Raw genomic sequence first — 16,198 nt, 5'->3', positions numbered from 1 at the left:
TTTCCTCAACTAGTTTTGATAAATCTCTTTATCTATGACTTATAAATATATGATCTTCAAACCAAACCATCACATGGTTTAAAAAGATGTCCTAAAACATATATAAGCTTCTAATTCAAGATCACATGGTTAGAAATTAACCAAAACATAAATTTAGCCAAGAATATCCACACTTTAGCTTATCTGAATATCTCTTTGCATAAAATTTCATATATTTGAAACTAACATCAAATATCTTCAAAATAATAATATAACATGTATATAAGATGCTTAGGATCCTCCAATAAAATTATTAAAGTCATTAGAATAGGTTTAGACCACCAAAGAGTTAAACTTTCTCAAAACAGAAACTGTTTTTCGTCTTCCAGTTTCTAAGTTTCTAAATCTAAGAAAATCTTTCATCAAAACCTTTAATCATGCAAAAATCCTCAACCAATAGTCACATATACATGTTAACAATACTCCATAAAAATTTCGGACCAATATCTATCCATTAGCTTGGTCAAAAACTCCAAACTATAACATATTCTCCAGTTTATCTCCCAGAATGACCTTTCTATAGTTTATATAATATTTGACTGACCAAATGATCTTCAAATGGGACAAATAATATATCCATGTAAACTAGACTCAAAAAGGAACAACTTATAGGAATGAGACTTTATGATAAAATACTTACAAAAGCTTCGAAATGGGCGTGTAAAAGAACTCCTAAAAGCTATCCGAGAGAAAGTATTTGATATTCTTTTAAAGGAACGTGTAAATGAAGATAAGTTTGTAGGTGATAGCTGGAGCTACTTATGGACGAGATAAGGAGGATGATAAGACTGGAGTCGAGAGTTGAGTGTAGTTTTCTCCTACCCAAAATATCTATAAAAGATTATTTCATAATATTCTATCCAATAATATCTACAAAAAATCAACTTAAAATATTTTTATCTAATAATATCTATAAAAATCAACTCAAAATATTTTTACCCAATAATATTCACGAAAATTACCTCAAGATATTTTTTTTTATCCAATAATATCTACAGTTTTGAATAGACGTTTTGTCCGAAAATATGAAAAAATGTTATTGCGCCATAAGACTTTAAATAACCCTCCGAGTTTAATGGCACAAACCATAATACATTTTGACACTTCTAACTATCTCCAATAATCAAAAACACATTTCTGATACCATAGTAAATAATAACACTAACTATATAGTTAGACAAAAACCTATACGATTAATGGATTCGTGAAAACTTATGGGGTTTTCACGAGATTCCTAAAGTTAATAGAAATTTCACAATTGAATTTCTAGCGGGCTGTTACATGAGTAACCCAGGAAAATAATATTGGGAAGCAGTGAAATGGATTTTGAGGTACCTAAAGAGCTCCTCATAAACCTGTTTGTGTTTGTCTAGAGAGTGCTTGGAGGTGCAGGGCTATGTTGATGCTAATCTAGCTGGAGATATTGATAGCAGAAAGAGTACCACGAGCTTTATTTATACACTTAGTGGTATTGCAGTGTCATGGGGTTCTAATCTATAGAAAATAGTTTCTTTGTCTACTACAGAAGCTGAGTATATTGCAGTGTCAGAAGCTGCAAAGAAAATGATATAGATACAGGGCTTCTTGGAGGAATTGGGTAAAAAGAATCAGAAATACACTCTCTACAGTGATAGTTAGAGTGTCATATTCCTTGTCAAGAATCCAGCATTTCATTCCAAGACCAAACACATTCAGATCAGATATCACTTCATACGATCATGCACTCTCTATAGTGATAGTTGGAGTGCCATATTCCTTGCCAAGAATCCAGCATTTCATTCCAAGATCAAGCACATTTAGATCAGGTATCACTTCATACGATCATTGTTAGATGACAGATAGTTATTACTTGAGAAGATTTGTGGAAGCAGGAACCCTGCTGATATGTTGACAAAGTACTTGAGAAACTAAAGTTGTGCGCAACTTCAGTTGGTCTTCTAGCATGAAAACAGGGGTAGTGAGTTGCAGAGGTGGAGGATATCATGTTTGAGAAAGACGACGATATAGCGAGTGTACCAGTCTTCAAGTGGGAGAATTGTTGAGTACTGTGGAGTTTGGTCCACATCGCTAGAGCTGAGGCATTAGCCGCTCGAGCGAAATCAGGCAGATTCGAACGCTCGATGTTAGCTTGACAGTGAGCTCGAACGGATGCAGGAAGGAAGTTCACTCGACGCTAGCTCGACACACCTCTCAAGCGAACATGTGTTTTACACGGATCTAGGGTTTTTTCTGCCATTTGACCATATATATGATTATTATATCATATGGTCGTATTGTAGAAATACTGTGGACGTACAATAATTGATCTATCATTGTAGTGTGATATTCCTCAATAATAAAATCCTTTGCAGTTTCCATGGACGTAGGAAATTTGTCGAACCACGTAAATCTTATGTAGTGTGTGATTTTTTTCTCGTTCCATATTAGTTTTTACTTTATTGTCATCGTTTTTCACAACAATCACCATCATCAATTCTTTTCTCTTACCCACGACACCGTTGCATGATCAGGCAGCTACTATCGTAAAACCACACCACCCCTATCACAACAACAGCCCAAACCACAGAATAACACCCATTGGCAACATGCAGAAACAACTCATAGCTACCCATGTGAGGATCAGCAGCCCCTGCACCTCCGAAAGAAAGGGTAATGATACACTTACCACTCTTTTACCACTATTTTACCACTTATAGTGTATTTGATTTTTTATCATTTTCTTTTAAGTATTTTTTTAATATCCTTAGTCATTAAGAAAAAATTTTAAAAATATATAATTTTAGTGATAGTCACTTGCTTAATCATTAAGTAAAAGAAAAATTTTTAAAAAAATTAAAAAATTAAAAAAAGTGGTAAAAGAGTGGTAAAATAGTGATAAGGCTATCATTATTCCGAAAGAAAACCACAATCACTACCTTCCACCACCAACCTCCAACCCACGCCACCGGGAACACCACCCAAGCCTCGTTAAACACCACAAGCCTTTGTTTTACTCTATAAAAACAGACCAGGATGTTTCCTCTTCACCCAAACTAGCCGCGGCAGCCCAGCGTAGTCGACAACCCCTAGCAATACGTACAAATCAAATAACTAAAACTGCAATATATATCATAGATAATAGATCGAATAAGCAAAAATATATTTTACCAAAAAAATTCAGGAAAGACATGGTTGTCAGGAGAGAGAGAGAGAGAGAGAGAGAGAGAGAGAGAGAGAGAGAGAGAGAGAGAGAGAGAGAGAGAGAGAGAGAGAGAGAGAGAGAGAGAGAGAGAGATAAGGAGTTTTAGACGGGAGAAAGCAAAGCCTGATACAGCTAAGAATGAAAAAAGAGGGAAACCAAAAAGGCAAAACGTATGGTTGATTTGAATTTTATCTCTTTCTACTTCAGATAAAACGTGTCGTATCATTTAATCAACATTAGTATTGGTGCACAATTTCGTCCACTGGCTGCCTGCAAGAAAACTCCTTTGAGGAAATGTGCACATCAAGACAGAAGTGGTATGTGCTCGTATCCGTATCTCATAAGTAGCTAATAATTACTTAGTAGGTAAAAAGTGTACAATATAAATACTAGAAAACCATAGCGCACAAAGAACACAATATTTCTAATTAAATATATAATAGCGGTAAGTGACACAATTATTTGAAATATTAAAATATGAGATCGAGGTTGGGAACCTCTTGGCTCTTGCAGTTACAATTGGTCAAGTCTGAGGGGCCAAAGAGACAGAATACTCCCAATTCGTGTAAGAGTTTTGCTATATATAAATACAGTTGGACACTAATCTGTACACCAATACTGATTTATTCATACTTAAAATTTAAATTAACACTATTTTTAATCAAATCTACTTTTTGATCCATCACATCATATTGGTGCACAGATTAGTACATAATTATACTTGCAATTATATTTTTCCTTCGTGTAGATATTTTGCTTGTACTGTGCATGATTTTTATTGGAATGATGTTGATTTATTAAATATTGATAAATGAGAGAAGTTATAAAAAAAAAAAAAAAAAAGTATCATCATATTAATGTCAACAGAGGAGACCGCTGTATATGTCAGATTTTAAAGTGTAATAAAATATTATAATCTTAAAATTTAAATATTTAACCAAATTAATATTCAAACCGCCTTAGAAAACTGTTGGCTTAAAAATTGGATATTTAGTAATATAACAGTGACGGATTGGAGTTTTGTATTTTACTTGTTATTCGCTTGTTCATAAAAGCGTGTCCCCTCCCACGTCGAACAGACAAAGCCCGAACAACATGCGGAAATTACCCTTCATTAAAAATATAATTATATAAAAAATGTTATATGTCTATTATTTTCCATGCAAGTATACATTAATGCACATAAGTACTCTTTGACCTTTTCTTTATCATATTTTTTAAAATATATTACTAAAATTTATATTTTATTTTACATAATAATTTTTACAATATATCATAAATAAGTTTATTTATTTTTCCTTCATATAATTTAAATAGTATTTTTTTATTCTTCTCAATTTAATATTTTTCTAACTATCAATAAATTTACAATATCTTTCTATCATTTGATATTTACAATATATTTTTCTATACAATGATATATAATTCCATCATATACACACAAAATAAAAATTAAAAAACTCAAAACATGGGATCATATTATAAAAATACTTTAAAGATATTTTGTTGAAGATAATGAAATAGAGGTGTTTTAGATATTTTAACTTTAGCTTGGCCAGGCCAATATCAACTGCCCTTAGAGGTGCATTGGATCTGCTTTTAAACAAAAATTTACGTATTTAAGCATGAGATATATTTTATAAAAGTAATGTTATTCATCATTTTATTTTTATTATTTAATTTTAATATTATATTATAATATGATAAAAAAATAATAAAAAATAAATAAAGAATAGATTTTTTCATTTTACAAAACCATCGTGAGTTCTCTAACAAAAGGATATTTTCGGATCATCACGTAACGCCTAAAAGAAAAAGAAAATATCACGAGGCCGTATCGGCTGAAGTTGATACAGTCAGCATCGATCACATAAAATAAAAATCCTCCTTAACAGATATTTTTTTCTGAAGCTATATTTATTTCCTTAATTCTACTAAAAAATATCTCAGTTCCTGAAAATTCCAAGTCTTCTTAAAAGCTCCAAGATATTTTTACCGACATTATTCATACCGGTAGCCGCTCTTGTACATAAACTCTTTGCTACTCGCCCTCTTTCACGTTATGAACCAATTTTTTATTTTGTTTATAAAAAGAAATGAATTATTCATGTGAAATAAATTCAAGCAATATATTTACACGTCGATTCCGAAAGCAGAAATCAAGAAAAACACATGCACGTACCGCGCGTGTACCACAAAGACAGCGAGTGGTTGGTTCTAGTACTCCATCTTGAACAACCTCTTTCTACCCTATAATATTACACTATATAAAGCCCATGAAAGCGTGCGATTTCCTACGAAATTTACAAAGCATCTCTCCTCCGTTAAAACCATTAGACTGTTTCTCGGCCGACTTAGAGGTGGTTTTCCTGTGACATGGACTCGCACTTTCTGACCCTTCAAACTGGTTCGTGGACCAACGAGAAGCACTTGCTGTTCTTAAACACCATGGAGGCCTCCTTTGTGCGTGCAATGTTTGAGAGCAACGGTCGGATTGCTCTCCGCCTGGACCGTGACTTGCCGGACAGCTCGGAGTCGACATTAGATTCGAAGACGCATAGAAGAGAAAGACACGCCACCCCAGGTAAAATTAATATCAAATAATGTTTTGATCTCTGAGTGTTTGTGTTCATCGGCTGTGATCTAAATTCTAATCGTGCACTGGTGTGCAAGCGGAGCACGTACATGCAATCTCTTGATCCTGTCAATGGGCTTTTCATTTATTCATGGTGGAGATTTTAGAGTACTCTTGTTTAGTTCACATTCTACTCTTGTTTAGTTCACATTCTATGTTAATAATATATATGTAATATATATATATATATATATATCCCTTTTGCTAGATATAAATATGTAGAGGTGATCAATATTTGACAGATGAATCATCGGTTTAAACTTGTGAAATTAATGGGTTTCGAGTGGCCAAAATAAACACAAGCTGCAAAAGTTTGGGTCCTGTCGAATATCAAAAATTTTATCTCAAGTCATTTTATGTATTCTTCTATGCATTTTAGTGTTGTGATTGATTGTTAAAAGAATTGATCAACTAATCACATCAATAGTATAAAAAATTAGTAAAAGTAGGGTCATTACTCGTCAAATATGCCTCGAGATATTTGTGGCATTCTGATTTCAAGTTTTCTTATTATTTTAATATTTATTTACGTTTGGATCTTTAAGAGAATTGTAAATAATAATAATAAAATATTAAATAATACTAAAAAATAATAAATAAAATAATATACTGCAATCTCAGACTCTCAGTTATTATTTGATACCCAAACCTAGTAAATGATGCCAGTTCTCTTTTTTGGTTTTCTTGCAGTCCGAGGAGCCAGAATGGTCTGTAGGTCTGACAAGAGAGCAAGGAGGAGGGTATCATCTCGCCCCTGCAAACCAACTCCAGATCAGGTTGTTACATATTGTTGCAATAAACATAATACACTGCGTTCTTAATTTTTTTTTTTTTTTTATTGACTGGGTTGAAACATGTTAGAATTTGAAGTTATTTTCAACCATCATGAATATGGAATAATGGGTTGTAAGAATTTCAACCCGATCTCTCTGATATATATGGCTCTCGCCAACCATGAACGGCCTTATAATAGTCATCGAGCTTTTTTCGTATACACAGAGCTTTGTCTTTGGCAAAATACTATTTCGAGTACTCTCAAAAGTTGATGTTACTCGCACTCCCACAACGTCTGGTTCATTTACTTTCTTGGAATCGATTTGAGAAGGCATGCAGTTGATCTCTATGATTTATATGTCCAACAGGTGGTTCCACAGCTGGAAAGCAAAATAGGCGCTGATAAGGATGAGAGAGACCGCTCGATATTAATGGCACCTGCCATCTGAGAAATATTCCTTCTCGCTGGATTAAATTTTCTTTTATTTTTTTGTGTTTTTCTCCCCCTTATTTTCCTTTTTGCCTGGTTTCTGTAATAATAATATGGCTGCGGTGATTCGTGGGAGATGATCAGATTATGACCATTTTGCTCTCTCTCTCTCTCTCTCTTATTATTCAGTATTTGTAGGTTTTTCTTTTTGAGAAATGGTATACGCACGTCAATTTACACAACAGAATATACAATAGTCCTAAGTGGATTTTTTTTTTTTCTCTTTTACTCACAAAAGGGCTGGCGCCTGGTGGGACTAAAGTCTAAAATCGTAAATGAAAAAAAATTAGAAATCTGCTCAAACCCACGTAGCACCTTCTCTAGTCTCGTCTCCCCCAAATTTCAAATCCAAAATCCGGCCACCATCATCCACAAGGGTAGGTTAGTCTTTATGCTCTCATTGTTCTCTCTTTTCTACAAAACCCTCGTCTCGGCCACCACGGTCTATATCAACGCTGTAGAGAGTTTTCTATTCAAACAAAGCCTTTGGTGAGCTTCAATCCCACTCTCCTTCTCTCTCTCATGGTCTGACTAGGAGTTGCTTAAACAAACTCTCCATGCTAACGAATCCTCAACCAAACTCTACAATATACCCATCTTCTATAGAAAAGAAAAAATAATAATTACTTTATTCGCATAAAAGGGTCTAAATTTTTTTTTTTTGCTGTTTCTGAGAAAGAATTATAGTTACACTCACATAATCCCTAATCCAACCAAATAAAGGATTTACCCTATCGGACTAGATACAAGCATTGCTTGTTTTTAACACATACTCTCTCTAGTATTTTTTTCCTTTTGATTTTTGTGAATTTATTTAACAAAATTTTTATAAGAACAATGAACATGTTTAGTATGAGTTCTGTTGAGCGCACTATATGGTTGGCTCTATCACTTTGGTAATGGAGACTGCTTTTGTAATTAGGAAGTCTCTCGTTTACTTTCTGGTATAGTTTGTGTAAGCTTTTTTTCTTTTTTACCATGGCTTGTTTCTACAAATTATTTTTTCAACAAATTATTTCTTTTTTGATATATTGCTCTATTTTTGTCCCTTTCTTCTTAACAGATCATTATTCTATACAACTTAAGCTTTCATCCTTTTGTTCTACTTTTAAAGTTCTCTTCTTTTTTCCCTTCCATATTTTCATATGATTTTGTGGGTACAAAATGTTGTTCTAGCTTTCTTTCGTGAGTGAGTATGTAATATGCTTTTATCTTTAGTCTTGATTCATTTGTTCATGCTATAATGGGACTACCTAAATTAATTATGATATGAAACCTTAACTTACTTAAGAGGGTGTTTGGGTTATTTCCTAAATGATAGAAGTATTTAATGTGTTAGCTATATCATTCTCTTCTTTTTCATATATAATTATATAATGCAATTCTACATTTATGTAATTTTAACCATATTGAACCGTTCTAATTTCATAATGTGTGTTGATGGTTATATAATCTTTATATTATTGCTCAATAGGTTACAATAATTTTTGTTTTTAGTTGGGTTAAGCATGGACTACCTTACTTCCCCTATGCTAAATCCACAAATTATGGCCCACGAAAATCACCGATCACCACCGCAAGCAAACGGTGACCTCCACGTCCAACTGTCTCTCCCCCTTCCTCTAGACTAAAATCCATCACTATGCAGCTCTACTCCCACAAGTTGCTCTCTCGACTTGGAGTAAGTTAATTGAATTGTACATGGTTCTAATAAAGGAGAGGAGGTTGTATTTTGTGCAAGTTGTAAATACTGTGAAGTTGGTGTACTATGTTGGGAAATGTGTATTTTGTACAAATTTTAATACTAGTTTAATAGATCAATCAGCTTTTTGTACATGTAATTTTTGACTTTCACTTGTAATGCTGTTGAATGGTTATAACCATGTTTAATGATGTTGGTGTTAATGATTAGTCAAGTTCTATTTTACATGTTATTTTTGGCTCTACTATTTTCTACAATTCATAATTAAAAGTATTGAATGGTTGTAAATATTGTTTATCAACTTTAATAGTTTTAAGCATCTAATGGATGTTGTGGCAACCAAACACAAATCCTAACATGTGAAGATGGACATATGCTTCTTATGGGGACCAATGTTTGTTGCATGGTTGATCATGGTTCACACACTAAGTTGCGTTTCCAAAAATTTGGATGCAGCTATGTAGAGAAATAAAAAAAAAAAAAAAATACATTTTAACACAATTATGTCATAGTTTAATACCTGGTGTCATTTCAACAGCATAATTCATAAGTTAAAACCAAAATACTTTATAAACAGAGGCTATTGAGACTTTATTCAAGACAATTCAAGAAACTTACAATCAAAATACTTCTTAAACTCACAACAACACAATCTAAATTGTGAACAGAGCTCAAAATATAACCTACCCAATTTATAACACATAATTCAAGATAATATCAATGTACCTTTGTTTGTAATAAACTTACAATGATTTGACAAAAGTACAAATAAGGACAAAATTCATGACACGTAGTGCTACTCTATATCTATTGCTTTTGGTCTTCTCTCTTTTAATTTCTACTTCACATTGGATTGGTTTGTTTTTTATTGCCTACTTCACATCAGATTACTTTTTTGCTTGTTGCTGAGGTTTCATAGGAGGAGCTTCTGCAAGTCGTTTTCTATTTGCAATAAGCTTCTCCACCACCTCAATGTACTTTTGAATTGAATTTTACCTTAAGAAAGAATAAAAAACAATTTAGAACTAAAATTTAGGACACAATACAATTTAGAAACCTTTGGATATTGAGTTCCATTCGTAAAACTAAAACAGAAAGAAATATAGTGCAATAAACTTTATTTTTATAAAATAAACTAAAAAAATGGAAGAAAGAAAATAAATTACTATGAAAATAACAATCAAGAGTCTCAACAAAAATATCTTAAAGAGAATAACAAACAAGCTCGACTAATAAAACAAAATTCAGTAGAAGATTCAGCAAACTTAAAATCATGATTTATCTATAGCCACTCATTCAACAGCAACGTGTATATATATATATATATATAGATTCATCACTCTACAAGTGAAATGATGGCCCAATCAGACTAACATCTAGGACCTACTTTTTCCTTACTAAAGTTAAATCTAGAGCTACATTAGAGCTGAAATTAAATAACTGTCACACTTATAGTCACAATATGTAAAGCAGCATTAAAAGAAATAACATGGCTTCAATCAGAGTGTTAGAACTTAGAAAGTTAACTAAAATACAAGCTCCATATATTCAGAATTGGAATCAACTTCAATTATGTCACAGTTTAACAAAAGCTACAAAGCACAATCATTTAAGAGATACTATCCGTATTCATTCACTATATTAATCATAAAAATTGATTGCATTAAATTTTTGTATAGGTATTGTATTAAATGTATGAGGCACGAGTACGAATTAACATCATATACTCATTGCATAAGTTTTGAACAAAATTACTCATATTAAGTATAAAATATAAGGTTAACCCAAAGCTCTACTGAACTAACCCTCATACACCACCTATTTCCATATACTTTCAAATCCCACAAATCAGTTTTGCATAAAACCATAAACAAACGTATTGATAATCATTTTCTCTATCATTTTGCATAAATTTTTTCAGCTACCAAGTAAAAGGTAACCCAGAGATCAGAAAAAATCACAAACTCAACAAAACTAGATCCAATTATCATCGACCCAAACCCTAAACCCAATTCTATCCAATCAAAACCACAAGGTTAGGAAAATTGTAAACATGATAATAAAAAATCCAGACATTATAAAACACCCAACACCATTAAACGCCAGATAAAAAAAAAATAAAAAATAAAAAAAAATAAAAATAAAAAATAAAAAATTCGGGTTTTGCAAGATGAGATTGGATAACACAGAAAATACAATTTTAAATTAAAAGAAAAGTACCAATCGGTGAGACAATGACGAGTTATGGAGAGCCTCAACGGGGGACGGGGAAGGGGTTCGCCATTTACTCATTATCTTTGAGCCCAACAAGGCCACCATTGGTAGTTATGAACTTATGACGTCTCTATGTCTAAAACCTCTCCAAAAGGATTCATCTTCCCTTTCTATTTTCTTTTGAGTCCGGTTAATGCGTTTCTACCCTTTTAAGGAAGCAAGCGTGTATTATATTACAGTTCTTCTATATACCACCGGGGTTGCGTCCCCTCCGCGTCCCCGGCTGATGTGGCATATGCCATGTCATCTAACTTTTTTTTTTTAAAAAAAAAAAAAAGAAGAAAAAGAAAGCGGGAACTAAAATGAAATGAAATGGGTATTGTTTTCATTTTTGCGTGGGTTTCCATTTTCGTCTGAGCCACTGTCGAGCTTCTTCTCCTCGTTCGGTTGTTGCGGTTGCCGTCGTGGGATAGTCCACATCTCTAAGTCGCGGTCATCTTCGTGGGTGAGAGAGCTACTGGTCGCGGTCATCGTTGTAGGGGAGAGAGCGACTGGTTCATCTGGTCCTTGGCTATTGAAGGTATATTATCCTCTGAATCCAGTAGCTAGATCTGCTAAAATCTCACAAATGACTGTATTGAATTGAAATTTTCACACACCAAAATACAAACAGATAAACAGAGATGAATACAAGCAGATAAATAAATTTCACGCACCAAAATACAAGCAGATAAATAAATTTCACGCACCAAAGTACAAGCAGATAAACAAAGATGAATGGTTTTGTTTTTATTGTCAACGCGTTGATGCTTTTCTTTTCTTTTTTGCTTTGCCAGAGAAAGCAAATTACATGAAAGGTAATAACTTTGCTGTTATTTCTTCAAGTTCTGCTATTTCTTCTGTGGCCATTGTTGATCTCTGAAGCTTTTTTGCTCTGTGCGCCATTGTCGATCTCTAAAGTTGTAAAAAATATCTTTTTATCTCTATCTTATATCTGCCTTTTTTTTTGTTGCAATACTCGTGGGCTTTCAGCATCTGTTTGTGCAGTGACTTCATTTAGTTTTGCTCATCCCCTTCACGTTTTGGGTTATGTTGATTGACCAGTTTATGTGAAAACACCCTTTGCGTTTTGCACCTTTTTGGCATTTTGATTTTCTTTTACTATCAAGGATATGAATACCTTTTCTGTTTGTTTTCTGGGTGGGCCTAATGAAGGTTTATTGAACCGATTACTAGAAAACAAGGTCCTAGTCTTTTTTCGTACCTTAAATTTCTTTCTTTGTTGAGGTGGGCAAGCTCTGATCTTAGGCCTCTTGTTCAACGAGGAGAGAACTTATGTGTTGAGCTGATTCAAGTCTTATGTTGATTTGTAGGATTGAGGGTTTGGACTGTGCTAGGTACTAGTTATAGGTTAACCAGTAAGAAGCTTAAAGCTTAGTAGTAAATTGCCTAGGCTTAAGTTTGTCTACATCTAATTAGGGAATTAAAAAAAAATACCCTGAAAATACCTCTTACCGTTTAGCCCTGAACTAAATGGATGTTTATTGGGAGAAAATGTTAGAAAATATAAGGAGGGTGTTACATTTTAAATAATGTTTCATTTAAGCAATTAGTTTATAAAATCACTTAAAATGTATCATATCAGGATTTAGAAGACGAAAAAGGAAAGGGTTTGGAGAGAAGATAAGGGGGTGGGAGGAACTAATAAGGCATTTGCAGCATATAATGCACTTTTTGAACTTTTGATACCTTGGCATGATCTGGGTGCTCGGCAATAAATGAGAGAGAGTATTGGATCAGGACAAAAATATATATCAGATCAACCCATGTATCTCAATATTGCCTCCATCCTCATTCCTTCCTTCCTTCTTTCCAGGTGGGTCAGAATAGTCTCACCACCCTCAAATTCATATTTTCCTGAACTTTTATTTTTTATTTTTTATAATTCTACATTTCAGCATTCTAGTTCTTTCCCTTTATGTGTTTCTTTGTGTATTTATTGTGATCTTTCAAGTTAATGGTAGCAAGCTTATAACAACTAATTCATTTTTCGAGATTACCTGATTCCCTGCAATTGGATGGCCATTGGATACTAGTTCATATCTTTCCACCATTTAATATTATTTTTTGTTTATCAATTTGAATGTGGTTTGGGTTTTATTCTTTACAGATGCACTTTGGGTTAGATGGACCACAACTGGTGCACTATGAGATGGATGGATCACAACCGCTGCAATGATATGATACAGTCTTAACACTAGTTACCACTTGTTCTGTTTGAATGTAATTTATGTAATATTTTGAACTTTCAATTTTGTGTATTGTGTAATATGGATTTAAGGAATTTTTCCATGGCTTTAATGTATATTTGTGGCTTGAATGTAATCCAGGGATTTTTTTGAGGATTTAATATATTTTTGTGGATTTAAGGAATTTTTCCCGAAATTTAATGTATATTTGTGGTTTGAATGTAATCCAGAGATATTTTTGTGGATTTAAGGAATTTTTCTTGGGATTTAATGTATATTTGTGGCTTGAATATAATCCAGGAATAATTTTTGTGGATTTAATGTATTTTTATGGATTTAAGGAATTTTTTCAGGGATTTAATGGATTTACATTTTAGATCCAATTTAGTGAATCTCTCTTATATTCACGTGTTTTTGGTTTGTTGTATGCACGATTGTTCAATTTCTCCTAATCAGCTATTACAGTTTGTACAACTCCACCTATAGTTGATCTATTCTCCATCATCTTTTTGACGTTATACAACTTACTTCTTTTTGATGTTATTCAACTTACTTTAATCGCCACCACCTTGGCTTCACTATCGTTTGTATTTGTTGTCGCTACTATTGAGATGTGCATTAAAATCTGCTTCTTTTTTCACCAAATGCTCTGTTTGTTGCACTTATATTATTTATCGATTCACTATGTCGACCGTTTCCTTCGTTGAGTTATGGAGGTTGGAATCAATATCGTTTGCATTAAAGACAGTTCAATCCAAATATCAAATGCCAAATAGGAGTAAAACACTGATAACAAATATATTATATCACAAGTGCATACGATGGAGAATATATTACATCAAATTTGTTCCAGGTGTTCATGTAGGCATAAAACACTGATAACATCCCTAGAATCAGTGCAGCTTTGTAGAATATATCCATGATTAAGTCTTTCTTAATATATATATATATATATCGATTTACAAACACATTGACTGCAGGAGCTATCGATCTAGTTTCTTTATTCCAAACAGGGTATCAATCGCCCTAGGCTCTTTTTCACATATACAAGATAATCAAATGGCTTGAAGAGGAAGGCCAGGCATTATACGCACAGCATCTCATATCTGGGAAAGGGAAGTTCCACCTGAAATTAAAAAGTATGTTCCATCAGAGTTACAATTCTAAGCAGAAATTGCAAATGTGAGGTCATAATAAGCAGTGACAATAGAATCAGTGAAAACTAGGATTCTCACAATGGATAGATGTATATAATAGTGGTTGGCTTCAAGTTTCTGGAAACAATTATCGGCATCATATATTTGGCAATCCTTGCCACAGATTGAATTTTTCATTGGCAACTAATCCTATCCATGCTCAGTCCACACATACAGAATCTTCATGGGTACTGCTTGAAAAAATTATTTCTTAAACCACTCATATAAATACATTTTAAACAATCTTTAAACCCTTGATGCAAGATGCTATAATTCCCAACATAACAGGTAAGATGGAAAACAGGTCTTGACGGCTAATTATCCTAAATAAAACAAAAAAGGAAAAATAATAACATCAATGAATTTACAAAAACAAATACTTAATAGATCAAGGTAGAGTTGTCATGTTCACCCTTATACTTTGGTCATGGTCCCATGCTCCTCGATCAATACCCTCTGAGATAAATCTGAAATGTACAACCATCTAAAAAGTGAAGAAAAAGTCCAGAACTTGGCCGAATACCTAGAAATTAGGATTAATATCCCGGAAGCCCACAACAGCCAAATCCCTAGATCAACCTTAAGAAATAAGTTTTTTTTTTTTTCCCGAATACCCACGAATATAGGCCTGTTGCATGAACTCTAACCCTAAGTACAAAAGCTTTACTTGTGTAGAGTAATGGAGAAGACGACGGAGAAGGCGACAATAGAGAAAAAGTCCAAAACTTGTCTGAATACCCAACTATTTTTCTGGGTACGACCTTTGGATGGAGAAGACGACGATTTCTAGGGATGGAGAAGAAGAAGAAGAAGACGATGGAGAAGACGATTTCTAGGGATGGAGAAGAAAAAGACGAAGACGAAAGCGTTTCGGAAAAGAGAATGAGTGGGACGTGAAGACGTGGGGTTCGAAATGAAAACGACTCCGTTTCATTTTTTTGCCACGTCGGATGCGAGGCCGCAGCGAGGACGCGAGGCGGTTGTACATAGCATTTTTCATTATATTATTTTATTTCAAACAAAAATAATTTCTCCTAACATACGAACCCGCCAAACCACATAATTATTAAAAAAATAAAATAATGTTACGTACAGTTACTTTTATATATTTTATGCACATTTTATTGATATGATTTGTTATATCAATTTTTTTAATACACAACTAATTATATTAATAAAATATATAAAAGACTACGCAAATATGACTGTAACTAGAATTTTTGAATACAAAATTTCATAAATTGTTTAGGCGAACTAAGATTAATAGCAAATGAATGACCTCTATAATCCATACAGAGAACGTACAAGCTTCATATAAATACTAAAACATCCATTGAAAAAGGTCCCTGTGGACTTGTTTCTTTTTTAAAAGCTTGCTGTAGAGATAATTAATGGGAGATATTTTGATTGCGGGTGTTTGAGAAAGTTGGATGTTCGTAGTTGCAGCCTCTATCCATTACCGTAAAGAATAATGGCCAAAATTGTACCAAAAAAAGGGGTTAAGAAGATGGAGACAAGGACAGGCATGCAGCGTATGCAGAGAGTTTTCAAATTTCAGTCTTGATCTGCTGTCATATGACAAATAATGCAATGCCACTTGACTTGTCAGAACTTTAATTTCAAGCTCATCTATCCGGAAAATGAGGCCGATTTTTTTTTTTTTTTTTTCGCTCTCGAATTCGTCTTTCAAGATCTTGAAGGGGGGGCTCAAGTAATTG

General features: G+C 33.3%; 1 protein-coding gene and 2 long non-coding RNA genes across 3 annotated transcripts; 2 read left to right on the top strand and 1 right to left on the bottom strand.

Moving 5' to 3' along the window:
• Positions 1-5,501: 5,501 nt before the first annotated feature.
• LOC122303881 lies at positions 5,502-7,221 on the top strand. The gene is made up of 3 exons (XM_043115875.1): positions 5,502-5,804; positions 6,546-6,631; positions 6,998-7,221. Exons 1-3 carry the CDS (start codon positions 5,597-5,599, stop codon positions 7,076-7,078), a joined length of 375 nt encoding a protein of 124 aa, XP_042971809.1. The 5' UTR covers positions 5,502-5,596; the 3' UTR covers positions 7,079-7,221.
• A 3,816-nt stretch (positions 7,222-11,037) lies between these two features.
• Positions 11,038-13,561, top strand: LOC122305790. Its single transcript, XR_006241239.1, has 3 exons — positions 11,038-11,615; positions 11,872-11,892; positions 13,206-13,561. It is a non-coding gene; the product is annotated as an uncharacterized LOC122305790 (long non-coding RNA).
• A 510-nt stretch (positions 13,562-14,071) lies between these two features.
• Positions 14,072-15,472, bottom strand: LOC122305674. Its single transcript, XR_006241200.1, has 2 exons — positions 14,893-15,472; positions 14,072-14,410 (listed from the first exon to the last, which is right to left on the bottom strand). It is a non-coding gene; the product is annotated as an uncharacterized LOC122305674 (long non-coding RNA).
• Between the last annotated feature and the right edge of the window lie 726 nt (positions 15,473-16,198).

This window comes from Carya illinoinensis, chromosome 3, assembly GCF_018687715.1.
Source record: "Carya illinoinensis cultivar Pawnee chromosome 3, C.illinoinensisPawnee_v1, whole genome shotgun sequence".
NCBI classification, from domain to species: Eukaryota; Viridiplantae; Streptophyta; class Magnoliopsida; order Fagales; family Juglandaceae; genus Carya; species Carya illinoinensis.
Note: the sequence above shows the minus strand (reverse complement) of the source record. Positions and strands in the feature narration are given on the sequence as shown.